This window comes from Sus scrofa, chromosome 14, assembly GCF_054392235.1.
Source record: "Sus scrofa isolate SSC_HxYL_T2T_F1_AM1 chromosome 14, Sscrofa_HxYL_maternal_Yorkshire_Landrace_v2.0, whole genome shotgun sequence".
Classification (NCBI taxonomy): Eukaryota; Metazoa; Chordata; class Mammalia; order Artiodactyla; family Suidae; genus Sus; species Sus scrofa.
This window is the reverse complement of record NC_139396.1, coordinates 51,744,388-51,770,825: the sequence shown is the minus strand read 5'-3', so window position 1 is coordinate 51,770,825 and position 26,438 is coordinate 51,744,388. Positions and strand designations below refer to the sequence as shown.

General features: G+C 49.9%; 2 protein-coding genes across 6 annotated transcripts; both read left to right on the top strand.

The window, feature by feature from the left end:
• Positions 1 to 674: 674 nt before the first annotated feature.
• On the top strand, positions 675 to 26,341 carry LRRC43 (leucine rich repeat containing 43). Of its 3 annotated transcripts, XM_084996218.1 has the most exons (16): positions 675 to 781; positions 1,876 to 2,136; positions 2,903 to 3,013; positions 4,652 to 4,791; positions 7,671 to 7,909; positions 8,563 to 8,750; positions 9,360 to 9,592; positions 9,873 to 10,014; positions 10,171 to 10,341; positions 10,427 to 10,615; positions 10,982 to 11,018; positions 11,155 to 11,202; positions 22,062 to 22,599; positions 22,997 to 23,168; positions 23,750 to 23,884; positions 25,122 to 26,341. In XM_084996218.1, exons 1-13 carry the CDS (start codon positions 692 to 694, stop codon positions 22,181 to 22,183), a joined length of 1,971 nt encoding a protein of 656 aa, XP_084852344.1. In that variant the 5' UTR covers positions 675 to 691; the 3' UTR covers positions 22,184 to 22,599; positions 22,997 to 23,168; positions 23,750 to 23,884; positions 25,122 to 26,341. The 3 variants fall into 3 exon arrangements, with proteins under 3 accessions (XP_084852344.1, XP_084852345.1, XP_084852346.1); XM_084996219.1 differs by lacking the exons at positions 22,997 to 23,168; positions 23,750 to 23,884; positions 25,122 to 26,341 and having other exon boundaries at positions 7,671 to 7,870; positions 22,062 to 22,213; XM_084996220.1 differs by lacking the exons at positions 4,652 to 4,791; positions 22,997 to 23,168; positions 23,750 to 23,884; positions 25,122 to 26,341 and having other exon boundaries at positions 675 to 1,518; positions 22,062 to 22,213.
• Positions 22,543 to 26,341, top strand: B3GNT4 (UDP-GlcNAc:betaGal beta-1,3-N-acetylglucosaminyltransferase 4). Of its 3 annotated transcripts, XM_084996281.1 has the most exons (4): positions 22,543 to 23,168; positions 24,269 to 24,417; positions 24,639 to 24,842; positions 25,122 to 26,341. In XM_084996281.1, exon 4 carries the CDS (start codon positions 25,130 to 25,132, stop codon positions 26,198 to 26,200), a length of 1,071 nt encoding a protein of 356 aa, XP_084852407.1. In that variant the 5' UTR covers positions 22,543 to 23,168; positions 24,269 to 24,417; positions 24,639 to 24,842; positions 25,122 to 25,129; the 3' UTR covers positions 26,201 to 26,341. The 3 variants fall into 3 exon arrangements, with proteins under 3 accessions (XP_084852407.1, XP_020928646.1, XP_020928641.1); XM_021072987.2 differs by lacking the exons at positions 24,269 to 24,417; positions 24,639 to 24,842 and having other exon boundaries at positions 22,543 to 22,595; XM_021072982.2 differs by lacking the exons at positions 22,543 to 23,168; positions 24,639 to 24,842 and having other exon boundaries at positions 24,207 to 24,417.
• Positions 26,342 to 26,438: the final 97 nt, after the last annotated feature.

Here is a 26,438-nt window from a genome sequence, read left to right as displayed (position 1 = left end):
ATACTAAAACCCACAGAATTATATACTTTTAATGGGCGAGTTTTAGCTATGTAAATTATATCTCAATCAATATGCTGCATTTCCAAATTATAGGAACCAGAACTACCTTAACCCATTAATTCCACAAACCAGTGACCTACTGAGTGGCTGGCCGGCAGTGGGCTAGATTCCCTGAAGAGGGAGAGATAATGAGATTTGATCACTCTCAAGTGGGGCCTTGGTGCTAAACCAGTTGTATAGGTGGACAGTGATGAAAACCCCTGACCCAGGGATTAAAGAGATCTCCCTTGGGATCCACTGATTAGCGTGTTAATATTGTTAGATCTTGGGCTGGTTTCTCCTTCGCGGTTCTGTCAATGGGGTTAAGAATTAACACACTCTATTCTGAGGGTGCTTGGGAGGACAAATAGAAACAGATTAGCATCTGGGAAGTGCTCAATACTTGCTGGGCCACCACAGTTATACGCCCCAAGTTGTGCTCAGAAGAGTATTATTAAGCCAGACCATCTGGGGCTGACTGTGAGGTCTCTGATTCCCGACCGTGGAAAAGTTCGCTCACAAGGTGAAGCAGTGGGTTCTAAGAGCGCCTGCGCAGCTGCGCCCCCCAGCCCGCGGGAGCATGTGTCCCGCCCTGGCGCGTGCGCGTGCCGGCGGTTGCCGAGCAACCGGCCGGCGCGGCTACGGCGCGGGTATGGAGGCGTCCAGGGCAGTGAGCGCTGCGGTCCGCGAGCACCTGCGGCGATTGTGTCTGCAGGAGTTCCCCTGCGGCACGGGCAGCTGGGTACGGAGCTGGAGGGGCGGCTGGAAGAGGCGCTCGGGGGTCTGGGGACGGAGGAGACTGACCAGCGGCCAGTCTGGCTGAGGGGGCCTCCAGCCCAGAGTTTGGCTAATTTGGAGACGCCTGGATCTGGGTGTTAAGGGGACGCCCTGACCTGGCGCGTGGGAATGGTGATAGACCGTGCGAACTGGGATACCGCAGGGGTGGACGGAATGGGTCCCACAAGGACCTGTGGGCGCTGCTCCAGGGTGGAGGGCAGGGACCCCGCCTCCCTGGGACGACATCCTGAGCACATTATGCTGATCTGGGGCAGGCCCCTGGCTCTCTTAAAGACACCAGGCTCCTCCTAGAGTGAAAGATCCTCCTGAGAGCGAGGTTTGCAGTTAGGACCCTGCTGCAGTGTGGCCAGAGGCCACCCGCTAAGTGCAAGAGAAGCATAACATCTAGAACCTAGGGCTTCTCAAGCGTGCGAAGAAATATCGAGTCCTCATTGGTTCCCATGGACTGTCATCTGGTTCCTGTTCTCATGGAAGAGAAAACTGAGCCTTATCAGCTCAGTTCTCTTGTCAGCTGACTCCCATTCTCCTAGAAAACTGAGACCCCAATCAGGGAACTGAATTTTTTGTTTTGTCAACAAACATTGAGGCGTTCCTTGGTGGCTCAGCCAGTTAACGATCCCACATTGTCACTGCTGTGGCTCGGGTTCAGTCGGTGGCCTGGGAACCTTCTGTGTGCTGCAGGTGAGTGGCTAAGACCCTCCCAAAACAAACACTGATTGCGTTCCTACTATGTACCCGACATTGTGCTGAGCTTTAGGGTTTCATAGAGGAAAAGGTGGGAGAAAGTAAACTCCAAATCCTTTCATCTTCCACTTATGTCATCTAAAGATTCTGAATTTACCTTTTCAGCCTTTACCACCTCTTCCTCAGAAACCTTTCCTTGAAGAATTCCATCCCACAGATTGCCTTCTGCGCTGCCCCTCCCCACCTTCTAAACTATCCCTCATTGTCCTGTTTTACAATGTATTCTATTTTGAGAGTTTTGAATCCTTGAGAGGAGCTGAGCCTCAGAGAAATTTTCTGCCTCCACCCCTGCAGAATAAGTCACGCTTTCTTCCTCAAACTTGGCGAGCATGGCGGGAGCTGATCCCCAGAGAGGAGGAGGCTGTGAACCCTGGGGAGGAGACCGTGGAGGCCCTGCTGGGCCTGGTGCGAAGCCCCCACTCACCCTGGGCTCTGCTGGAAGACTCAAGTGCAGAGGACCGTTTTCTGAAAGAACTGGCCATCCAGAATCCCCTGATGTTCAAAGACAGCTTCTTGTACACCTACTTTAGGTCGCTCCGGGTGGTGGACAAACAGGTAAGTGCTGGGAGCGAACACCAGAGTACAGGGCTATTGCCTTTTCAGAATTCAGTGGTAAGACCTAGCTCTGCCCCCTGCTAATTAATCTCACCACCTTGTCCACTGAACAGGGCCAACGGTCCCGGCAAGCTGGCACAGTCTGTCACCCAGAGATCCCCAGCCAGGAAGGGCCCCTAATGTCCTTGAATCCAAAGCCAATTGAGGAGTCAGACAGGCCCCTGAAGCTTCTGGTCTGACCCTGCTGAGTGTACGCTAGAGTGATTCCTTAAGACCATGGGGTTTGCTGTGGCTCTGGACAGTGAAGAAAATGAGACTCCTGCCCTCGGGAGCTCACAGTCCAACACGGGACACAGGACAGTGAGCTGGAAATTGTATAACACCTATATTCAGGGGAAGGGTGAGGGTTGAGAGGTGAGAGGCCACTGCAATGGCCAAGTCTTGGATTCTGGCAAAAGGATGCAGCCAAGGCGTGCTGGCTCGGGGAGAGGTTTGGGTGTAGGGTGGTCCCTCTCGAAGATGGACACTCACGTTCCCCCTGTGGCACAAAGGAATGGGCAGCAGCATCTCTGCAGCACCAGGATGCAGGTTTGACCCAGTCCAGCACAGTGGGTTAAATGATCTGGTGCTGTGGTGTAGGTCGCAACTGCAGCTCAGATCTGATCCCTGGCCCAGGAATTCCATATGCCGCAGGGAGGTCAAAAGATGGATGTACCAGTGCTCCTTCACCCAGTGGAACTCTGAACTCTCTTTCCTTCCCTTCCAGGTGAGCCTGGTGGACAAAGACCTCCTGAAATTTGTGAAGCTCGAAGAGTTGATACTGAGTGCAAATCGGATCAAGGAGGTCAATGCTGCCAACCTGCCCCCAACTCTCAAGGTAAAGGAGCCCATTTCCATTTCCAGTCTTGGAGCCAGTGCTCCAAACCCCACCCCAAGAAGGTTTGGCCATCATGACTGCGTGCCAAGGACCAACCCCAGGCTTTTGCGTAGGTCAGATTCCTCAAAAAATTCAACATAGAATTTCTGTATGACCCAGCAATTCTACTCCCAGGTACACACCCCAAAGAAGTGAAGGCAGGGACTCAAACAGATTCTTTTTTTTTATTTTTATTTTTTCTGTTATAGTTGGTTTACAGTGCTCTGTCAATTTCTACTGTACAGCAAAGTTTCCCAGTCATCCATATATATACATATTTTTTTCTCATATTATCCTCCATCATGTTGCATCACAAGTGGCTAGATATAGTTCCCTGTTCTATACAGCTCAAACGGATTCTCTTTTTAATTTTTTAATACCTATTTTTTTTGGCTGTGCCCATGACATACAGAATTTCTCTGGCCAGGGATCGAACCCATGCCACAGTAGTGACAATGCCAGGTCCTTAACCCACAGAGCCACGAGCTGCAGCTACAGCTTCTGGCCTATGCCACAGCTGCAGTGACGTAGGATCTGAGCTACATCTGTGACCTATACTGCAGTTTGCAGCAACTCTGGATCCCTAACCCACTGAGCAAGGCCAGGGATCAAACCCACATCCATGAATACTAGCTGGGTTCGTTACTACTGAGTCACAATGGGAACTCCAAAATGGTCTTAATTTTAAATTAAATGCTAAAACTAGTGGATTTAATGGCAGAGGAAACTCATAAATATGGCTCAGTGCTGGGCTCAGGAAAAAACAGGCGAGGCTTTGGAGGAGAAATATGAGAACTCTGTTATCTTTGGGTATATTCCCTATTCCACACAGGTTCCTTTTGGCTTTCCCAGAGAGATGTTTTCATGGGTTGAGAAGTTGCCAAAATGTTACGCATGTCCCCTCCCACCATCTCCAACATCACCTCTGCTCCAAATTAAAAAAAAAAAAATTATTAGCCTACAGTTGATTTACAATGTTGTGTTGCTCCAGATTTTAAAGTTTCCTTCATAAAAGGAAAAGAAACTTTCCAACACCTGCTGCAGGAATATTTTCTTTCTGAATTTTTTTTTGGCTGCGCCTGCAGCATGCAGAAGTTCCCAGGCCTGAGATTGAACCCACACCGCTGAGGTAACCCAAGCCACTGCAATGACAACTGCCAGGTCTCTAACCCACTGAGCAACAAGGGAACACCTCTTTCCTTGTTTATTATTTTTCTTTTCTTTTTACAGCTGCATTTGGGGCATGTGAAAGTTCCTGGGCTAGGGGTCCAATTGGAGCTGCAGCTGCCAGTCTACACCACAACCACGACAACACCATATCTGAGCTACACCTGCTACCGACACTGCAGCTCATGGCAATGCCAGGTCCTTAACCCACTAAGCAAGGCCAGGGATCGAACCCGCATCTTTGTGGTTCCCAACCCACTGAGCCACAGTGGGAACTCCTCTTTCTGGATTTTTAAAAAGGCATCCATATGGACGAGGGAGATGCGGCATGAGTCCTTGGGAAGTCCTCGCTGAGCTGCCCAGGGCAGGAGGAGGCAGGCAGTTGGTTCTGTGTTGACCAGGCTCACGGCCCTCTTCCTGCCCGTGCTGCAGGTGCTGGAGCTCTACGGCAACAAGATGACCAGCATGGAGTGTCTGTGTGCCCACCCGCCCCCGGGGCTCCAGCACTTGGGGTTGGGTCACAACAAGCTTCTGGGCCCCATGGAAAGCCTATACGTCACCAGCGATCACTGGTAACTTGGGAGCCCCATGTGGAAAGAGGGAGGACAGGACTGAGCTTTGGATCTCGGCTGGCCTACGCTGGTGGCTTGGAGAAGCCTGCTTTACTCTTTTGTATCATAATTCTTGGTTGCTGCCAACGCCAAACCTAGGATTTATTTCTCTACCCAATGAACCAAAAATCTCACTGAAGCCCAGGGAAGGACACTGAGAGGGAGTGGGAGTGAGTGGGACCTTTGCTTTGCAGGCATGCTCTAGATTCAGGGTTTCTGTGGGTGCTGGGGCCAGAGAGTTCTTCATGGGGGGTTTGGGGGGGTGCTGGGCACCGGAGGAAGTTGAGCAGCATCCCTGGCCTCTACCCACCAGCTTCCAATAGCACCCACCCCACACCGGCTATGACAACCAAAAGGCCTCTAGGCAGCTCCAAATGTGTGTGGCAGGGGAGGGGGCGGTGGCGAAAGCACCCCTAGTTGAGAACCGCTGCCCTACAGATAACTCTGGGTTTGACTCTGTGTCCTTGGTGGGGGAGCAGTGGGAGAGGGAAACCCTGGATCTGAGGAGTCTGAGGGCTTCAGAGACCACCCGTGAGAGGCCATCGGAGGACGTAGGGCTGCGGTGGGGGGAGGGCAGCTGTTAGAACCAGCTGGGACAACTACCAGGGGTTCTGCATCCTGGGCAGCACTTCCAGGGAGTCAGGTTTACTGCTGTTCCTGTCGTCACAGCCTGGCAGGGGCACAGGGCACAGGGCAACATCACTCCCCTGTTGCCCAGGTAGCCCGGGGATGGAAGGCCTGTCTCTCTGACCCCACTTACCTCCTTCCTCCTCTTTCTTCCACTCTTGGCCAAGCTGCCTCTACCCAGTCTTGGCTTCGTGGGATTCCAGATCCCTTTCTTCCACTAACCTCAGTTGTCAGGCCATGTGACACAGGAAGGAAACACAGGCTTTGGACTCTCTGTGACAGCTGAGTTCACACTTGTACCATGGACAGAGTTCCAAGGGTTTCTGATTTTTTTTTTTTTTTTAGGTATAGTTGATTTCCTGTGTGTCATCAGGTTCTGTTGTAGAGCAAAGTGACCCAATTACACACAGTTTCCTGTGCTGTACAGTAGGGCCCTGTTGCCCATCCATTCCAAACGTAACAGTTTGCATCCAAAACCCCAAACTGCCCGTCCATCCCCTCCCCGCCGCCCTTACTCCCTGGAACCATGAGTCTGCTCTCCTTGGCCGTGATCTCTTTCTGTTTTGTAGGTAGGATCTTCTGTGCCATATTTTAGATTCTACATGTAAGTGGCATCATATGGTATTTGTCTTTTTCTTTCTGGCTTACTTCACTTAGTGTGAGAATCTCGAGTTCTATTTATGTTACTGCAGATGGCATTAGTTGTGTTTTTTATGGCTGAGTAGTATTCCATTGTATACATGTACTGCATCTTTTAATCCATTCACCTGTCGATGGATGTTTAGGTTGTTTCCATGTCTTGGCTATCGAGAATAGTGCTGCGATGAACATAGGGGTGGATGTATCATTTTGAATGAATGTTCTATTTGGATATATGCCCAGGAGTGGGATTGCTGGATCATACGAGGTTCTGAGTTTTTTTTTTTTTTTTAGGGCCACACCCACAGCATATGGAGGTTCCCAGGCTAGGGGTCTAATTGGAGGTGTAGCTGCCAGCCTACAACACAGCAATGCCAGATCTGAGCCGCATCTTCGACCTACACCACAGCTCACGGCAACACCAGATCCTTAACCCACTGAGCGAGGCCAGGGATTGAACCTGAAACCTCATGGTTCCTAGTCGGATTCGTTTCTGTTGCACCACGACGGGAACTCCGAGGTTCTGATTTTTGATTCGGAACACATGCCTGCCATAACACAATCTGCTTAATGCTAAGTGTGGATTTCATAGAAACGTGTGTGAAACCTCTGTCTTTTCGCTGTTGTCAAGTTAAAAGGAGGCTGCACTTCTTGAAAATCAGTTTTGCTGATGTTTCTACCAGTTCTCTTGAAGGAGGCTGATACTGCGTAAAATCTGTGTGCTGGTCCCCATGAAATGTTCTTCTCGGGTATTTTCCATGACTGGCTGGCCAGCATCACGGGCAGGATGAACGGAGGGAGGAAGGGGGACGTGATGTACCTGAGCTCACCGGGTGGAGAGACGTGTGACGAAGAGACTGTGCGAATGAGGTGGCCCCTGGGGTTTTCTGTTTGTTTCTCCCCCCTCTGTTCTCAGAGCTGAAATTGATTTGCTGGCTTGTGCAGGAGGGAGGCCACCCCTGCCCCTTCCTCCTCACCAGGCCGGGATGCCAGGTGCCTCCTCTGCCCTCACCGGCCCCTTCTTCACCCACGTGTCCCAAGATCTGAACCAAACAGCTTCCTCTGGTCCTGTGTGGGTCTGGCTCCGGAGTGCATCCTTCAGCTTTGAGACCCCCTCAAGCCCATACCCTCTGCCCGGCCCCTGTTTCCCTGCCTCTCCTACCCCCATCCACTGCTCCTCTGCTTTCCTCACCAGTCTGTCCATCTCTGCTGAGAACTTTCTGGATGCAGAACACGCTATCAGGTTCTATGGGAGATAGCCAGATGGTTAACCGAGAAGAGATCTGCATAGTGGGGTGGAGTGGGGATGTGAGGCCATTTCTGTGCCACCGTGAGGAGAGAGGGAGCTGGGACAACCAGAAGGCCCTTCTCGGCAGGGGGCTAACTTGGGTCAAGGGCAGCTCAGGCATGAGTGGAGGATGGGCAGAGTCTCCCATCCTGCCCTCAGCTCTGGGCCTCTCGAGTCCTGGACGCAGGGTGCCAGGGGAGGCTGGGCAGGGCAGGCACAGCAGCAGGACCCCTCTGCTTTTCTCAGCTGGCCTCTCAGCTCCTGGATGGTCCTGCTCACCTTTTAGGCCCAACCTCGTCTCCCTGGACCTGGGCTTCAATGACCTGACAGACCTGCAGAGCATGGTGGCCAGCCTGAGGACACTGCAGTACCTGAGGCTGCTGGTGCTGCAGGGGAACCCGCTGGCCCTGGTGCCCTACTACCGGGGCTTCACCATCGACAGCCTGTCTGGACTCTGCGTGCTGGACGACATCACCGTGGCGTCCAGTGAGAAGCATCAGTTCCGGGGGCTTGGTCACAGCGGGGGTGAGGGCGCTGGTGGGCGGGGTGGGGGGTGCCCTGCTCACTCATCCACCACCCTGTTGGGTGCACTGGTGTCTGCGTCACCCACCCTCCCTGGCTGACCCAGACCCTGGTCAGGTGTGGCTCACTTTCTTGGTCAGATTTCTCTCCGAGATTTTCTTCCTTGCAATTGAGATTTAGGGACAGGAATGTTAGGGCGGAGGGGACCGTCCCATCTTAGACAAACAGGAAACATTCTCTAAAGCACTTTCTTCACGTCCATGGTGGCTTGAGATCACCCCCTGGTGGCTCATACCACAAGCTGTATCACCACCTTCTCAAGGTCTGGGTGACAAAACACCGATAAGAAAAGCTATACCTACTGTCTACCAGGCACTAAGGTACCATATTCTCCATCCAAAACTGTCCTCTAAAGCAGCCACTGCCACTCCCAGTGTACAGATCGAAAACAAGGCTTGAGGGGTGTCTTGTACCCCCAAATCACTGTGTGATGAGCTTGGCAGAGCTGGGATTTGAACCCAAGTCTGCAAAGTGAGGCTCAGCCCGGTTCGGAGGAAAGAAGGCAGGAGCCCTTCTCATCTGCCCTCCCTCCTTCACTGTCCGTCTGCCCACACCCTCTCCGCCACTTCCTCACCCCTGCCCGTTCCCCGCTGCAGATCTCCTGGCACATGAGGCACAGCTAGTGGTGACTATTGGAAACGTCAGAGGGGTTCTGGACTCCTCAATCTTGGACCCAGAACCAGGGCCCCAAGGCCCTTTCATCACTTACAGCTATTATGTAACCTATGATTTTGTGGAAGATGAGGAAGGCGAGGGAGATGACTACGGTGGCGTGCTGGCTGAGGTGCATCCCCGCCCCTACTGTTCCTGAGCATGTGGGGGGGGGGCTCTGCTCTGGGGTCCTCAGGGTCTCCTGTGCAGGCAGAATGGCTTTGGGGATCTAGGAAAGCCCTTAACGTGGGTCTTTCCAATTCATATCCTGCTCTGAGCAGGAGGCTGGCTTCTGCTGAGCCCTTTCTAGCAGCTGGAGCCATTCTCAACCATGCTCGCCCCTCCTTGACCCCCTTGAAATAGGAGCAAATGACCTCCCAAGGGAGCAGCCGGGACTTCCACAGCTGGGCTGATGGCTTCTCAGCCCTGGTCTCCAGCTCCCGCACCCTGCCCCGTCTCCCTTCCCCTCAATGTCACCAACTAGGAACAATGCAAGGGTTCCCTATCTTGTGCAAAAGTTATTACTATTTTTACTCTTAACATAGAACTTTCAGAGTAAACCAGACTGGTGTCTTTTGTTTTTTGTTTTTTAACTTTCTGCCTCCACGTCCACGCTGTGCTGTGGAGTTGACAGTGCCGCCCCTCCAGCCAATTGGACACCTGTTTCTACCAAGCTTACTTGCTGTCAGGCAAGCGCTCTGGGGCGGCAGCCCTGCCTGTGTTTGCCTTTCTTCTCTGGCAGATCGTCAGGCCTTCTCCCAGCACCGAGCAGCTGGGCGAGGACATTCTTGAAGAGGTCATTGAAGAGACTGAAGACTCGGTGGAGTCTGGGCCTGAATCATTGTCACAGTCGGGGGAGCTGGCAGAGTCTCTGGCCTCTGGGGGATCAGCACCCTTGCCGCGCTCCACAGACTCTGCAGAAGAGCTGGCCAAGCTGCGGCCGCATCTGGACCCCCGGCTCCTCCCTTCCCCGGGGTGAAGATGCACACCTAGCCAGCCTTCTGGCAGGGGGCGGTGGGGGGGGGGAGAAACACCAGGGTGGCATGGGCCCAGACCGCCCCCACACTTCACACCCCCATCCCCCCCCACATACCCATTAAGGGTCTGCTTTCTCTTGGCCAACCGGCCACCCTTCTGTGGTGCTGGCCCACAGTCACCCTCTGTGCCGCCCATGCAGATCTCAGAGGGCCTCTCAGCCTGGTCCCTGGCACTGCCCCCAGGCCATGGACCCCATATCTCCATCTCCCTCCCCAAGGACAGTTCTCTTCAGTACAGTCCGCAAGCCCTGGGCTGATGTCATTCCCTGTGGCTATGAGATGCAGCACACCCTCAAGGACCTGGTGCCGCTCAAGGCCTTCCTGCTGTCCGGGACCACGGTCACCATCGTGGAGGAGAAGGTGGGTGGCTGGAGTTCTCAGGGTTCACACACTGCCCGCCCCCTTCTCTGTCCTGCTCTTCTATCGGGGATCTGCAGCCCTGCTCCCTTGTTGGCAGGGTCTCGGCACCTTTCCGGAAAGGTCCGGGCTAGCCCCAACCTGGCCTCTGTTCTCTAGATTCTCTCCTGGCCTGTATCCGTGCCGCCTTCCCCTGACAGTCCCTTGCCGGCCAAGAAGGGAAAAGGGGAGAAGGACAAGAAAGGGAAGAAGGAGAAAGAAGAGAAAGACAAGAAGGGAAAAGACGTGAAAGACAAGGCAGGCAGAGCGGAGGAGAAAGAACCAGCCAAGGTACCCCCTCCAGGGGGTGGAGCTGAAGGTGCTCTGGGGTCCCCTGCCCGTTCCGCCCACTCGCCCCCCGGCCCTCTCCCCACAGGAGCCGAAGGGTGTCAAGAAGAAGAAAGAGCTTCCAAAGGAACTGCGCCAGGACCCGCCCATCCTGAGAGTTCTGGGCAGCGGCCTGGTGATCCTGGAGCCCCTGCTCGCGGGGGAGCCTTTCGTGTCCACTGTGTGCAACTTCGGGGTGGTCCGCACTTTGGAGACCGACCAGCTGACGTCTGCCAGGGTATAGCAGCGCCCCTGCCCTCGGAAGGAAGCCGAGGGCTGGGATGGGAGCTGGCCAGGCTGCGGGAGGGAGGGGGAGGCGAGCTGGGGGAGGGGGGCCCAGAACCATTGGAGGGTGGGGGCAAGTGGAGGGGGTCACGTAGCAAGAGTGGCCTGCATGCCAGGCAGCCTGCTTGGGTACGAGGGGCCAGTCAAGCGGGCAGGTCGGGCAGCTCCTTCCCAGGTGACCCTGCCCTGCCTTCTGGTCCAGGAGAGACACGGGGTGGGGGTGGGGTGTCGAGAACACCCAGTAGAAGGCACTGGAACCTGCACCCACCTCCTTCCACCCCCTCCAGTGAGGAACTTATTTTGTGGTTGTTTCTCTCAGGATGCAAAGAAGAATAAGAGTAAGAAGGCTAAAAAAGGTAAGAGATGGTGATGGTAACAGGGCAGCGCAGGGAGGGAGTGGTTACCGAGGACCAGTCCTAGTGGCTCATGAAGGTATAAAATGCCACAGCCTGGGTGGCTTATGAACAACTGGACACTTTCTGTTATTTCTAGCTGCTCTCGAGGCGAGGAAGACCAAGACCAAGGTGCCAGCACTATCAGGTGGGCGTCTTCTTACCGGTTCGTAACGCGTGGCCGCTCTCCTCTCCCAGTGGGAGGAGAGAGCGTCTCCCTCCGCCTTCATGACGTAATCGCCTCCCAAAGGCCACATCTCTTAATAGCATCACCTTTGGGGGGGGGGGATTTCAACAAAGGAATTGGAGGAGGGGGAACACACAAATATAGCAAGACCTGCTGAAGGGTCAGCCTGACTGGGGACCAAAGGGACGGAAGGATGGAGAATGGGATCTTCCAGCTGGTGGGAGGGTCATGTCCTCCCTGAGGACCAAACCCTGTGTCTTCCCAGCAGCCCTGAGACACAGCTGCGGGCTGCAGTCTTGACACAGGCAGGAAAGGCTTTCTGGGTTAGGGCCCAGGATCAAGGGGGTGGGGAGACTCAGGGTTGGGAAGGGCCCAGCGTCCTTCTGGCTCAGCGGTGGTCCTGTCCGTGCAAGACCTTAGCCCTTATTTGCCATGGGGAAGCCTGGAACTATTGTATGGCCAGTGGCAGCCATCGAAGTAGGTCAGTTTTAGATTCGATTTTTATTTATTTATTTATTTATTTTGTCTTTTTGCTATTTCTTGGGCCGCTCCCGCGGAATATGGAGGTTCCCAGGCTAGGGGTCGAATCGGAGCTGTAGCCACCGGCCTACACCAGAGCCACAGCAACGCGGGATCCGAGCCACGTCTGCGACCTACACCACCGCTCACGGCAACGCCGGATCGTTAACCCACTGAGCAAGAGCAGGGACCGAACCCGCAACCTCATGGTTCCTAGTCGGATTCGTTAACCAATGCACCAGGACGGGAACTCCTAGATTCGATTTTTAGAACTGTCTGGCTTGAAGGGAGAGACAGGAGACAGTGAGCCCAGCTGGGAGACCACTGCCAAAGTATAAAGGCAAGATCATACATAGCAGCACTAGTCACAATAGCCAAGAAGTGGAAATAGCCCTAGTGGCCATCAGCGGATAAATGGATAAACAAAATGTGATCCCATCCATACCATGGAGTATATCTCAGTCCCAAAAAGAAAGGAAGCACTGACACATCCTACACTCTGGATGAACCTTGAAAACACAATGCTAAGGAAAAGAAGTTAGACACAAAAGACCACGTAGTGGGAAGTTCCTGTTGTGGCTCAGCAGTAACCAATCCAACAAGTATCCATGCAGACTCGAGTTTAATTCCTGGCCTCACTCAATGGGTTAAGGATCTGGCATTGCCATGAGCTCTGGTGTAGGTCGCAGATGTGGCTCAGATCCCATGTTGCTGTGGCTGTGGCGTAGGCCAGCAGATGTAGCTCTGATTCCACCCCTAGCCTGGGAACCTCCATATGCCTTAGGTGTGACCCTAAAAAGACAAAAAAAAAAAAAGCCCACATAGCGTATAATTCCACATGTATGAAATGTCGACAATAGTCAAATCCATAGAAACAGAAAGTAGATTAGTGATTGGGAGGTGGGGAGCACATGTGACTGCTTAATGGTGTGGGGTGTCCTTTTGGGGTGATGAGAATGTTCTGGAACTAGACAGAGATGATGGTTGCACAATATTGTGAACACACTAAAAATACTGAACTGTACATTTTCAAATGGTTTAAATGTTCAGCTATATGGAAATTTTAGCATGGTGAGAAATAATTCACCTTAGGAAAAAAAGGGTAAAGGAGTTTCTGTCGTGGTGCAGCAGACACAAATCTGACTAGGAACCATGAGGTTGTGGGTTTGATCCCCGGCCTCGCTCAGTGGGTTAAGGATCCAGCATTGCCGTGAACTGTGGTGTAGGTCACAGACACGGCTCAGATATGGCATTGCTGTGGCTGTGGTGTAGGTCGGTGGCTGCAGCTCTGATTCGACTCCTAGCCTGGGAACCTCCATATGCCGTGGGTACGGCCCTAAAAAGACAAAAAGACAAAAAAAAAAAAAAAAAAAAAAAAAGAAGAAGAAGAAAGAAAAAGGGGATAAGGCAAGAAATGGTGTAAGAGCCTGGACTTAGGACTTGGTGGCGGGGGTGGTGTGGAGGAGATGGAGCTGAGAGCTGCGAGGGAGATGGGACTTGCAGACCCTGTGACCCCTCTGGGAGCAGGAGGGTCTTCTGCCCGGGGTCTGTGAATGGGAACAGAGGGCGAGGAGCTGCTTGGGGCTGGGGGAGATGAGCTCAGTTTTGGGATGTGAAGTTGAAGCATGCAGTGCATCCAGGAAGCCTGCCCCTCACCTTCCCACTATTGCCAGTGCTGCAGTATCCACTCCTCTTCTCTGTCCTCATCTCCTGACTCCACACCAGTCAGACCACCCTGCTCTTCACCCAGATGGTGGTAGTTGCTGCCTTCCTGCACCCCCTCCTCCCAGCCAACCACGCTCTCCATCAGTCCCCAAGGCCATCTTATTTGCAAGTCTGGTTGAGCCGCTCCCCTGCTGGAAATCGTTCCAGGACTTCCTGCTGGCCACGTCACAAAATCCACGTGTCCATGGCCTGCAAGGCCCTGAGAGGTCTCCCCAGGGTACTTATTTGGCACTTCCCACCCTGTTCACTCAGCTGCTGCTTCATGGGTCATCTCCACTTCAGTGACCCCTCTTCAGGGAAGTTGACCCTCTGGATTAGTCTAGGTCCTTTGTCTTCCTCACAGCATCCTGTGATTTCCTCTACAGCACTTATCGCAATGCTAATTACCTAGATGTGAATCTGTGTAATTGCTTGATTTTTATCCTGTCCACTACACTGTAAGTCGCAGGGGGCAAGGCCTATGCCTGTGTTATTTGAAGTCACACAGGAGTTCTTTGGTGGCACAATGAACTAAGGATCCAGCATTATCACTGCTGTGGCTCTGGTTACTGCTGTGACGAGGGTTTGATCCCTGGCCCAGAAACTTCTGTGTACTATGGATGTGGTCAAAAAAATAAAGTCACATAGTCCCCAGCCCCCAGATAGTAGGCACATAGTAGGCCTTCAATAAGCATTGAATGAATGAATGAATGACTTATATAGGTGGGGTCTAAAGCCATGAAAATACATAAGCGTATGTTGACAGAGAATAGAGAAAGATTGAGCACAGCGCCCTGGGGAACACTACAGACTTTGAGCGGGAAGGGAAAGCAGGACCTGCAAGGATCAAACTTAACTGTGTCCTGAAACAAAGCTCAAGGCTACTGACAGGAATACAAAAATAGCCAGCACGAAAGGTAAAGTTTGCAATGTCTTCCATTCTTAAAACATTTCCAGGCATGCAAAAAAGCAAGAAAATTCAGTATGTAATGAGAAGTTTTTAATCATAATGGACTCAGAAATGATGTATATGATAGAATTCATAGACAAGAATATCAAAGCAGTTATTATTCTTGTATTCCATATCTTCAAGAAGCCAGAGGAAAGACTGACCACGTTATATAGTAGCATGGGAGATAAATCAAACTTTTAGAGATAGAAACTATAATGTCATTTGAAAAATACACTCAGTGGGATTAATGGCAGATTAGACAAGACAGAAGAAAAGATTAGTAAACTTGAAGCAGTAGAAACTATCCAGAACTAAACTCAGAAAAATGGCTGGAAGAAAAATGAACAGAGTGTCAGAGAATTTTAGGAAAATTCCAAGGAAATAATGTCCATGGAGTTGGAGCCCCCAAAGGAGTGAGGAGAGCTGAAAGACTATCTGAGAAAATAATTGCTGAAACATTTCTAAATTAGTTGGAAACCATAAAGAGATCCAGACACTTCAATGAATCCTAAACCCAGGAAACATGGAGAAAATTAAGCCAAGGTAGATAACAGGAGGCTTGCTTAAAATCAGTGATAAAGAGAAAAAAAAATTTTTTTTTTTTTGTCTTTTGTTGTTGTTGTTGTTGCTATTTCTTGGGCCGCTCCTGCGGCATATGGAGGTTCCCAGGCTAGGGGTTGAATCAGAGCTGTAGCAACCCGCCTATGCCAGAGCCACAGCAACGCAGGATCCGAGCTGCGTCTGCAACCTACACCACAGCTCACGGCAACGCCGGATCGTTAACCCACTGAGCAAGGGCAGGGACCGAACCCGCAACCTCATGGTTCCTAGTCGGATTCGTTAACCACTGCGCCACGACGGGAACTCCATAAAGAGAAAAATTTAAAGCAGATCAGAGGGAAAAAAATGACATTCCATACAGAGAAGCAAAGATAAAGATGACACCAGATTTATCCTCGGAAAAGAAATGCAAACTAGGGGAGAGTGGAAGAACAGAGGACGTCTCAAACACTTAAAGAAAAGTAACTATCAACTTAAATGTCTTTACCCAACAAAAATATCTTTCAAAAACAAAGATGACACGAAGGCCTGCGGCGGGTGTTGACGCGATGTGATTTCTGCCCAGTGCTCTGAATGTCAAAGTGAAGAAATTCAATGAAGCGCAGGTAAATGGCGGGAGTAACTATATGACTCTCTTAAGGTAGCCAAATGCCTCGTCATCTAATTAGTGACACGCATGAATGGATGAACGAGATTCCCACTGTCCCTACCTACTATCCAGCGAAACCACAGCCAAGGGAACGGGCTTGGTGGAATCAGCGGGGAAAGAAGACCCTGTTGAGCTTGACTCTAGTCTAGCACGGTGAAGAGACATGAGAGGTGTAGAATAAGTGGGAGGCCCCTGGCGTCCCGTCCCGTGGTCTCCCCGCGAGGGGCGGTGCGGGGCAGGGGTCCGCCGGCCTTGTAAGAGAAATGCAAATCAAAACTACCATGAGATATCACCTCACACCAGTCAGAATGGCCATCATTAATAAATCCACAAATAACAAGTGCTGGAGGGGCTGTGGAGAAAAGGGAACCCTCCTGCACTGTTGGTGGGAATGTAAACTGGTACAGCCACTATGGAGAACAGTTTGGAGATACCTTAGAAATCTATACATAGAACTTCCATATGACCCTGCAATCCCACTCTTGGGCATCTCTCCGGACAAAGCTCTACTTAAAAGAGACACATGCACCTGCATGTTCATAGCAGCACTATTCACAATAGCCAGGACATGGAAACAACCCAAATGTCCATTGACAGAGGATTGGATTCGGAAGATGTGGTATATATACACAATGGAATACTACTCAGCCATAAAAAAGAATGACATAATGCCATTTGCAGCAACATGGATGGAACTAGAGAATCTCATACTGAGTGAAATGAGCCAGAAAGACAAAGACAAATACCATGTGATATCACTTATAACTGGAATCTAATATCCAGCACCAATGAACATCTCTTCAGAAAAGAAAATCATAGACTTGGAGAAGAGACTCGTGGCTGCCTGATGGGAGGGGGAGGGAGCGGGAGGGATCGGGAGTTTGGGCTTATCAGACACAACTTAGAATAGATTTACAAGGAGATCCTGCTGAATAGCATTGAGAACTTTGTCTACTCATGTTGCAACAGAAGAAAGGGTGGGGGAAAAATGTAATGTATACATGTAAGGATAACCTGACCCCCTTGCTGTACAGTGGGAAAATAAAAAAAAATTATAAAAAAAAGATGAAATTAACACTTTTCCAGAGCTACAAATGCTCAGTGTATCACCAGTGTGCCTGTATTACAAGAAATATTAAAGGAAAAAATAATGTCAGGACTCCCCGCTGTGACATAGTAGATTAAGAATCCAACTGCAGTGGCTTGGTTATTGCAGAGGTGCAGGTTCAATTCCTGGCCCAGTGCAGTGGTTAAAGGATCCAGCATGGCTGCAGCTGCAGCACAGATTGGAGTTACAGCTCAGATTCAATCCCTGGCCTGGGAATTTCCACATGCTGAAGATGTGGCCATTAAAAAAAAAAAATCAGATGAAAACCTGGATCTGCACGAAGAAATCAAGAGCACTGGAAAGGTAACTATGGGTGAATACAAAGACTTTTTACTTAAATATATTTAAATGATAGTTAATTGTTTAATGCGAAAAATAACTATATCATGATGCTTATATAGAGAAGTAAATTGTATGTTAACAGTAGCACAAAGGCTAAGGGTGGGAGTAATGAGAGAAATGGAAGCATGTCATTGTAAGGTTCTTACACTATATATGAAATGGTTTACTATTGCTTGTAGCTAGACTGATAAGTTATTTATTTTAAAGTCTAAGCAATAAGTTTAGATAAAGTAAAATAAGCAAAGGTTTATTTTAAACTCTAAACAACACAACACAACTATACTTCAATAAATAAAATAAAATAAAATGGGACAACAAAGCTAATTAGCCAACAAAGGAGAGAAAATAGGTTTCGTAAAAATATTCAGTTAATATAAAGTTGGAAATAAGAAGAAACAAAGAACACGAGACAAATAGAAAACAACAAGATGATAGAATTAAACCCAATTATATTAACAGTCATGTTAAATATAAATGATCTAAGCATCCAGTTAAAAGGTAGAGATGATTCAGATTGAATAAAAAAGTATGTTGCCTACCAGTAACCCTCTTTAAATATAAAATTACAAAAATATTAGAAATAAATGGATGGAAAAAGATATTCACACTAACACTAATCAGAAGAAAATGGGAGTAGTTGGTTTAGTATCAAAGTAGATTTCATAGCAAACACTATTACTAGGGGTAAAAATGGTAATGTCACAATAAAAGAGTCAGTTCGTCGGATGGATGTAACAATTCTAAGCATATAAGCACCTAATAATTGAGCTTCAAAATGCAAACTTATAGAAGTACAAGGAGAAATAGACAAATCCGAAATTACATTCAGAGATTTCAACACAAGTAAGTAATTGATAGAACAAGTAGACAGAAAATAAGGTTGTAGAAGACTTGAATCACGTAGCCAATGAACTTGAGCTAACTGAATCCTATAGAGAACTCTATCCAATGAGATACATTTTAAAAAAATTGAAGTATGAAGTATAGGAGTTCCTGTCATAGCCCAGCAGTTAATGAACCCAACTAGTATCCATGACGACTTGGGTTCGATCCCTGGCCTTGCTCAGTGGGTTAAGGATCCAGCGCTGCCGTGAGCTGTGGTGTAGGTCACAGATGCGGCTAGAATCCAGCATGGCTGTGGCTGTGGCATAGGCCGGTGGCTAGATCTCTAATTGGACCCCTAGCCTGGGACCCTCCATATGCCATGGGTGCGGCCCTAAAAATAATTTAAAAAAATTTTTTTAATAAAAAATTGAAGTGTAGTTGATTTACAATGTTGTGTTAATTTCTGCTGTACGGCAAAATGATTCACATTTTTTAGGCCATGCCCATGAGATGTGGAAGTTCCCAGGTCTGGGATCAAACCCATGCTGTAGCAGCTGCTGCTACTGTGACAACACAAGATCCTTAACCTGCTGTGCCACAAGAGAACGCTTACATTCCTTTTTATATTCTTTTCTGTTATGGTTTATCACAGGATATTGAATATAGTTCCCTGTGCAATGCAGTAGCACCTTGTTATTTTGTATATAGTAGTTTGTATCTGCTAGTCCTTAACTACTAATTTATCCCTCCTCCACCCCCTTTCCCCTTTGGTAACCATAAATCTGTTCTCTATGTCTGAAAGTCTGTTTCTATTTTGTAGATAGGTTCGTTTGTGTCATATTTTAGATTCCACTTAGAAGTGATATCATATGGTATTTGTCTTTCTGACTTACTTTCTGACTTACTTTACCTAGTATGATAATCTCTAGTTGCATCCATGTTGCTGCTAATGGCATTATTTCATTCTTTTTTTTTTTTTTTTTTTTTGGCTTTTTGTTATTTCTTTGGGCCGCTCCCGAGGCATATGGAGGTTCCCAGGCTAGGGGTCTAATCGGAGCTGTAGCCGCCAGCCTACACCAGAGCCACAGCAACGCTGGATCCGAACCGCGTCTGCAGCCTACACTACAGCTCACGGCAACGCCGGATCCTTAACCCACTGAGCAAGGGCAGGGACAGAATCCGCAACCTCATGGTTCCTAGTCGGATTCATTAACCTCTGCACCACGACGGGAACTCCTATTTCATTCTTTTTAATGGCTGAGTAGTATTCCATTGTATATACGTGTACCATATCATCTTTATCCATTCATCTGTTGATGGACATTTAGGTTATTTCCTTGTCTTGGCTATTGTAAATAGTGCTGCGGTGAACATAGGGGTGTGTGTATCTTTTTGAATTATAGTTTTGTCCATATATATGCTCTGGAGTGGAATTGCTGGATAACATGGCAACTCCATTTTTAGTTTTTTCAGGAATCTCCCTAATGTCTTCCATGATGGTTATACCAACACTTCCCACCAACAGCCCACACACATTCTTTAAGTGCATGCGGAACTGAGATATTCCATAACCTGGGCCATAAAATAAGTCTCAATAAGTTTAAAAGAATTCAGATCATATAAAGTATCCTCTGACCACAGAGGAATTAAACTAGACATCAGTAACAGAAAAATATTTCCCAAATCCCCCAATTTTTAGGAGTTCTTGCTGTGGTGCAACAGGATCAGCTGTGTCACTGCAGTGCCAGGACACCGGTTCAACCCCAGCCCATCATGGCATGGCACAGTGGGTTAAAGGATCCTGCATTGCCTATGCCACGTAGGTTGCAACTGCAGCTTGAATCTGATCTCTGGCCCAAGAACTCCATATGCCATAGAACAGCAGAAAAAGAAAAAGCCACCACCTTTAGGGAAAAAAATTGTGTATATGTGTGTGACTGGGTCACTTTGCTGTTCAGGGGAAATTGAAGGAATGTTGCAAATCAACTATACTTATATAATTAATAAAAATTAAAATTGTTTAAAATCCCCAAATTTTTAGAAACTAACACACTTCTAAACCCATGGGTCAAAGAAATCAAAAGGGAAATTAAGAAGCATTTTTAACCGAATGGAAATAAAAACACAAAATATCAAAATTAGTAAAATATAACAAGCAATATTTGGAAATAATTTTATAGCTTAAAGAATTTTAGTGCTTAAATTAGAAAAGCTGGGAATTCCCGTCGTGGCTCAGTGGTTAGCGAATCCGACTAGGAACCATGGGGTTGCGGGTTCGATCCCTGGCCTTGCTCAGCGGGTTAAAAGATCCGGCGTTGCCGTGAGCTGTGGTGTAGGTCGCAGACGCGGCTCGGATCCTGCGTTGCTGTGGTTCTGGCGTAGGCCGGCAGCTACGGCTCCGATTTGACCCCTAGCCTGGGAATCTCCATTTGCTGCAGGAGTGGCCCAAGAAATGGCAAAAAAAAAAAAAAGACCAAAAAAAAAAAATTAGAAAAGCTTCTCAAACCAATAGGTGAGTTACTAGGGTTGAAGACTATAGGGTTGGTATGCAAAACTGTTTCCATATACTAGCAATGAATAATCAGAAATTAAAATTTTAAGACAATACCATTTACAGTAGGATTGAAAAGTATAAAATTGCCACAAATCTGATAAAGATGTAGAAGTTCTATATACTGAAAACTATAAAATGTTGCTAAGAGAAATCGGAGACCTAAGTAGGTGGAGAGAGTACTATGTACATAGATCAGGAGATTCAATATTGTTAAGATGTTGGTTTTCTTCAAATTGATCTACAGATTCAACAAAATCTCAGTCATAATCCTGGAGCAATTTTTTTTGGGGGGGGTGAGAATCAGCTTGCTGATTTCATGGACCTAGAATAGACAAAACTTTGAAAAAGAACAAAGGACTCACATTGCTGGAATTCATGACACATACAAATATGGACATGAGATTTGTGATTGGGCCCTGGGGGGTAAAAGGGCTTTAAAATTTAAAAAAAAAAAAAAGCATTTTTGCAGATCTCTTTAATGTCTAGCTTGACTGAAGACAGTTGCATTTGCATAGCTGCTTCTGCAGTCAGTCTCTAATGTGTTGCTATAGTTGAAGTATTTGAAGAAAACCATCCTCTCATGGACATGTAACTGGAAAAAAGGGAAATATTTTTTTCTTTTTTCTTTTGTATTTTCTAGGGCTGCACCCGCTGCATATGGAGGTTCCCAGGCTAGGGGTCGAATTGGAGCTATAGTCACCGGCCTACACCAGAGCCACAGCAACACGGGATCCGAGCCGCGTCTGCAACCTACACCACAGCTCATGGCAACGCCAGATCTTTAACCCACTGAGTGAGGCCAGGGATGGAACCCGAAACCTCATGGTTCCTAGTTGGATTCGTTTCCGCTGCGCTTCGCCACGACAGGAACTCCTTTTTTTCTTTTTTACATTGCATTTTGAACTGCTGTCTTACTCATGCACACCTGTTTATTGTTATTGTAACATACTGAATTACGCAGATCTTTCATCTGTTTATACAGTTTTATCCAAAAATAATTTTTTTTTTTTTTGGCCCCATCTGCATCATGTCGACATTCCCAGGCCAGGGATGTGGCAACACCAGATCCTTATCCCACTGTGCCACAAGCGAACTTCCAGTCACATATGTTCCTTATTATCACTCTCATCATTAGAAAAGTCTTGAGTTTGGAAAACTAAGTTGATTGTGGCTGATACAGTGTTCCAAAATTCTAATTTCTACTTAAAATTTCAAATGCTATGTGTTCATCAAAATCCTTTCAGTTCTTTTCCCTCAAGTGCAAGGCTTGCTTCTTTCTTTTTTTTTTTTTTTTTTGTTTTTTAGAAAACATTTGCCAAATATTCACGTCGAAATAACCGGTTTGTCAGTGTTCAAGTTAACAGGTGTTCCAAGGAAAAGCAGCTAGTTCTGCTTGTAACTCAGACTTGTTAAATGCTCTAATAAGATGTAATTTAATATTATTCCTCATTACAGTTAAGACCCAAGGGCGGATTCTGATTCCAAAACCCTGTTTGCCTTGGGACCGGGGTCAGATTTGCGCTTGGGGGATGTGGAATGAGCCGGTCTGGGGAAGCCGGGCACTGCCAGCCCGCTTATCGCTCCAGATTCACATTTATTTTTTCAGAGCTAAAATCTGCGGTTACAGTGAACGACGGTGACTACGTCCCCGACGCCCTGACGGTGGAGGTCCAGATCCAGTTGATCCAGTGCCGTTCGACAGAGGAGGCGCTCCGGACGCTTCTGTAGCGCGGGATTAAAGGCTGTTCCGACTCCGCAGCTCCGCTTCTGTCCGCCTCGGTGGCGCGTCCTGGGAAGCGGGTGCTGGCTGGGGGCGCTGGGGGCGTGGCCGGGACTGGGAGCTGGTGGTAAGGAGCGGGGAGCTGGCGGGGGAGAGCAGGTGGCGACCTCGGTAGAACGGGTCCCCTCCGCCGGCTGGTTCGCCGGGAGCTGAGTGAGGGCACCTGCTGCGGCCCCGGGCCCGCCCCTCCAGAGGCCCCGCCCCAAGCCTGGCCTCCAAAGCTGGAGAGGCGGGCTGCGGGGGGTGGGGGGTGGCGGGGGGGGTGTGGCCAGCGCTCTAGGGCTACGGCCCGGCCCTGCCCCAGGTCAGAGCCCAGCGGAGCGAGCTCCTGGTCGGTGTCGACTCGGCGTCAGGGCTCAGGTAGGTCCGCGAGGGATGAGTGGTGTCTGGCTTGGGGCGCCTGGAACCCAGCTGCTGGGAGGGTCTGAGGGGCGCCAAGACCTCGCCTGGGAGGCGCAGACTTGGCCGCGCTGGCGTCGTGGTCGCACTCACTGCGGGAGCGGTCACCGGCCCCCAGTGGACTGTTGGGGCCAGGTGGGCTCCTGCTGCCTCTCCGCTTCTTTCGCTCCGCTGGGCGGCCGGAGCCAGGGCTTGTAGACGGGGCCAACCTGGGCCCTTGCGCTGGACTCCACCGGGCAGCGCAGCTCCCTGTGCTCAGGCCAGGAGGGGTGTCCGCCGCGGGGTTCTGGGGACCCTACAACAGCCCCTTAGACACGCGCGAGTGGAGATGTACCAGCTCTCGACCCTTTCCCTCATTGGAGCGTGATGGGTCACCGAGACCTGTGAGGAGGACCCGAGGCAGCTGTCACCCTAGAGACAATGTCAGAACCTTGGAGCTCAGCACCCACTTGAAGGGGGGCGTGTGCTCGCTTAAGCCCCTGCAGTTTAAGGACTAGGCTTGGCGGCTCGCAGTGCAGAGGGAGGCTTTAGCAGGTACTGAACTGGATTCACAGGTGTGTGGAGTGGGGAGGAGATGAATGGCCCCCGTCACTGCGGTTGGGAGTTGCGGGTTCATTCCCACAGTGGAGGGACGTGGGGGGAGAGCGCTGGATGCGAGCCTGGGGAACTCTGTGGGTAAAGGGTCCACAGCGTGCCTATTTGGCCCCTGAGAGGCCCAAGTCAAAACCAAACCACTGGAATTGCCATCGTGGCTCAGCGGAACGAATCTGACTAGTATCCATGAGGACGCGCGGTTTCATCCCTGGCCTCCCTCAGTGGGTTAAAGATCTTGGGTTGCCATGAACTGCGATGTAGGTCGCAGACACAGCTTGGATTCTCCGTTGCTGTGGCTGTGGTGTAGGCCAGCAGCTGCAGTTCCAATTTGACCCCTATCCTGGGAACTTCCAATATGCAGAACCTGCGGCCCTAAAAAGCAAAAAAGACCAAACCACTGGCTTTACATCCTTCTCAGTAAACAGCACCACTGACCCACCTCCCAACTCCTGCTGGGTGCCTCACACACCTGGAAGTAATTTTTCACACCTGAAACCCAATGGTTCTTACATCCTCCACAGCCACCAGCAGTCTCAGCTGTGCTCGCGTCCTGACTGATGCAAGTTTGCTGGCTGGTCTCCTGTTTCCATACTTGCCCTTCCACCATCCATTATCTAAGCAGCAGCAGCAGCAGCAGCAGTGACCCTCCAAACAATGTAAATTCTTCTGCTGCCTCTGCTAAATCTCTGGTGCTTACAGAGTTCTTTCCCAAACCCCTCACCGTGGTCCCTGCAGGTGACCTTCCTCAGGCTATTGTTCGTGATTCACCACCTACCACGTTCCTCCTTGCTCTTTACACTCCAGCCACACTACACACCTCCTTCTTCAGGAGCTCTATACTTAAGTATTTCTGATGCCCAGAACACTGTCTCCCAGATCTTTAATGCAGTTTGGTTCCTCATTCCATTCAGTTCTTGCCCAGGTGTTCTCAACTACCAGAGGCTAAAATGGCCTTCCCGGTTACCGTGTTCCATTACACTGCTTTAACTTCTTCTCAGCACTCTCTGAAGTGCTACCTGGCATTCTGGTCTCTTTGTGAGGGCTGTGACTCTGCCTGTCTGGCCTGCATCCCTGGCAGCTATAAGAGATGCTTTTGCAGTAGTGGCAGAAGGAACAGACGGGATGAGGTTAATGGGGCATGAAGACTGGATGAAAGTGATGGCAGCTGCATCAGGACACAGCAGGGGAGGTAAAGAGGAAGTGATGAAGGCCTGCCTTTGCTACTGTGGACCTTTGGCAGGTTACTGTGCCGAGTTATCCTTTCTCAGCCTTCTCTTTTGGATTGCTCAGAGAAAACCAGGGCTCCATAGGTGGCAGGGGAGCCATCCCGGTACAAGTCTCCAGCTTTCCTACTTGCTTTCCTGCTCTTCCTGTATGTGTTTTTTTTCCTAAAGCCCCATTCCTCCCCAGGAAACCCAGGCTACTTCAGGCAGAGGTGAAGGATGTGTGCTGTGGTGGCCACAGCCACCTGCTGCTGCACTGCAGTGATTGGAGCAAACTCCCTAAGGGCAGTGCCAGGGGCTGTCATCTCTAAGGCACAAAACACAGGGCCTGCCACCAAGACTCAAGACTTTTTTCGAAATAACCTGTGCCATTTTCACTAAAGCTCATTAGGTACTTGGGTTTCTTAGGAAATGCTGAAAACGGCTGTGGTGCCTCAGTTTTAAAGTGACTACAAGTCCTTTTAGAAAAAAAAGTTGACTCAGGAGCCCTCTAATGACAGCAGAAGGGAAACAAGGGCTGGCATAGCAGGTGTCATCTGGGAAAGGGACATGTGAAAAGAATAAACAAAAAGGAATTAGCTGTCACATGTTGGTAACTTGCTCTTGGGGCGGGGCAGGGCGGGGTGATGGGTGGTGGGGGCTGGCTCACTCATCAGCTCTCTCCTCGCAGGACCTGCCATGTTCCGCAGGGTGGGCTGGCTGGTCCTATACAGCCTCGTGGTACTGCTCAGCTGTCTGTTCTTCCTGAAGAGAGATGCCCAGCCAGCGAGGGGGCCTGTGGTGAGACAGCCCTTCTGGGCTCCCTCAGGGCCCCGGCACAGCTCGTGTCCACCCAACCACACAGTGGCTAATTCCTTCCTGTTCCTGCCTAACCGTCACCGCCTCTTCCTGACCTATCGCCACTGCCGCAACTTTTCCATCTTGCTGGCGCCTTCAGGCTGTACTGAGGACACCTTTTTGCTCCTGGCCATCAAGTCACAGCCTGGCCATGTGGAACAGCGTGCAGCCATCCGCAACACATGGGGCCGTGCAGGAAGCTGGGCTAAGGGCCGGCAGCTGAAGCTGGTATTCCTCCTAGGAGTGGCAGGACCCACACCCCCAGCCCAGCTGCTGGCCTACGAGAGTCGGGAGTTTGATGACATCCTACAGTGGGACTTTGCTGAGGACTTCTTCAACCTGACACTCAAGGAGCTACACCTGCAGCGCTGGGTGGCAGCTGCCTGTCCCCAGGCCCATTTCATGCTAAAGGGAGATGATGATGTCTTTGTCCATGTCCCCAATGTCCTAGAATTCCTGGATGGCTGGGACCCAGCCCAGGACCTCCTAGTGGGAGATGTCATCCGCCAGGCTCCACCCAACAGGAACACCAACGTCAAATATTTCATCCCTCCTACCATGTATAGGGCCAACTATTACCCACCCTATGCTGGGGGCGGAGGGTACGTCATGTCCAGAGCCACTGTGCAGCGCCTCCAAGCAGCCGTGGAAGAGGCCGAACTCTTTCCCATTGATGATGTCTTTGTGGGGATGTGCCTGAGAAAGCTGGGGGTGAGCCCCACGCACCATGCCGGCTTCAAAACATTTGGAATACAGCGGCCGCTGGACCCTCTGGACCCCTGCCTGTACAGAGGGCTTCTTTTGGTACACCGCCTCAGACCCCTGGAGATGTGGACCATGTGGGCACTGGTGACAGATGAGGGGCTCAAGTGTGCAGCAGCCCCCTTGTCCCAGCTTCGAGGGGTGGGTTGAGTGAGTGGACTTAATTTTCCAATCACAAGGAGAAATTGAGAACCTTGAAACTTGGCCCTTGATGGTCTACAGGAAATGCTGACTTCATTTTTGTAACCCCCTCCCAAACCTTGCTAATTTTGATTAAAACGCTGAAACCCAGCTAACTTGTACCAGCACATGTTAAATGGGCAAAGCTTAGCACAAGTTGCTAGAACTCCATGGGGGACTCCTGGAGCCCCCTGGGGCTCTGCCAGTT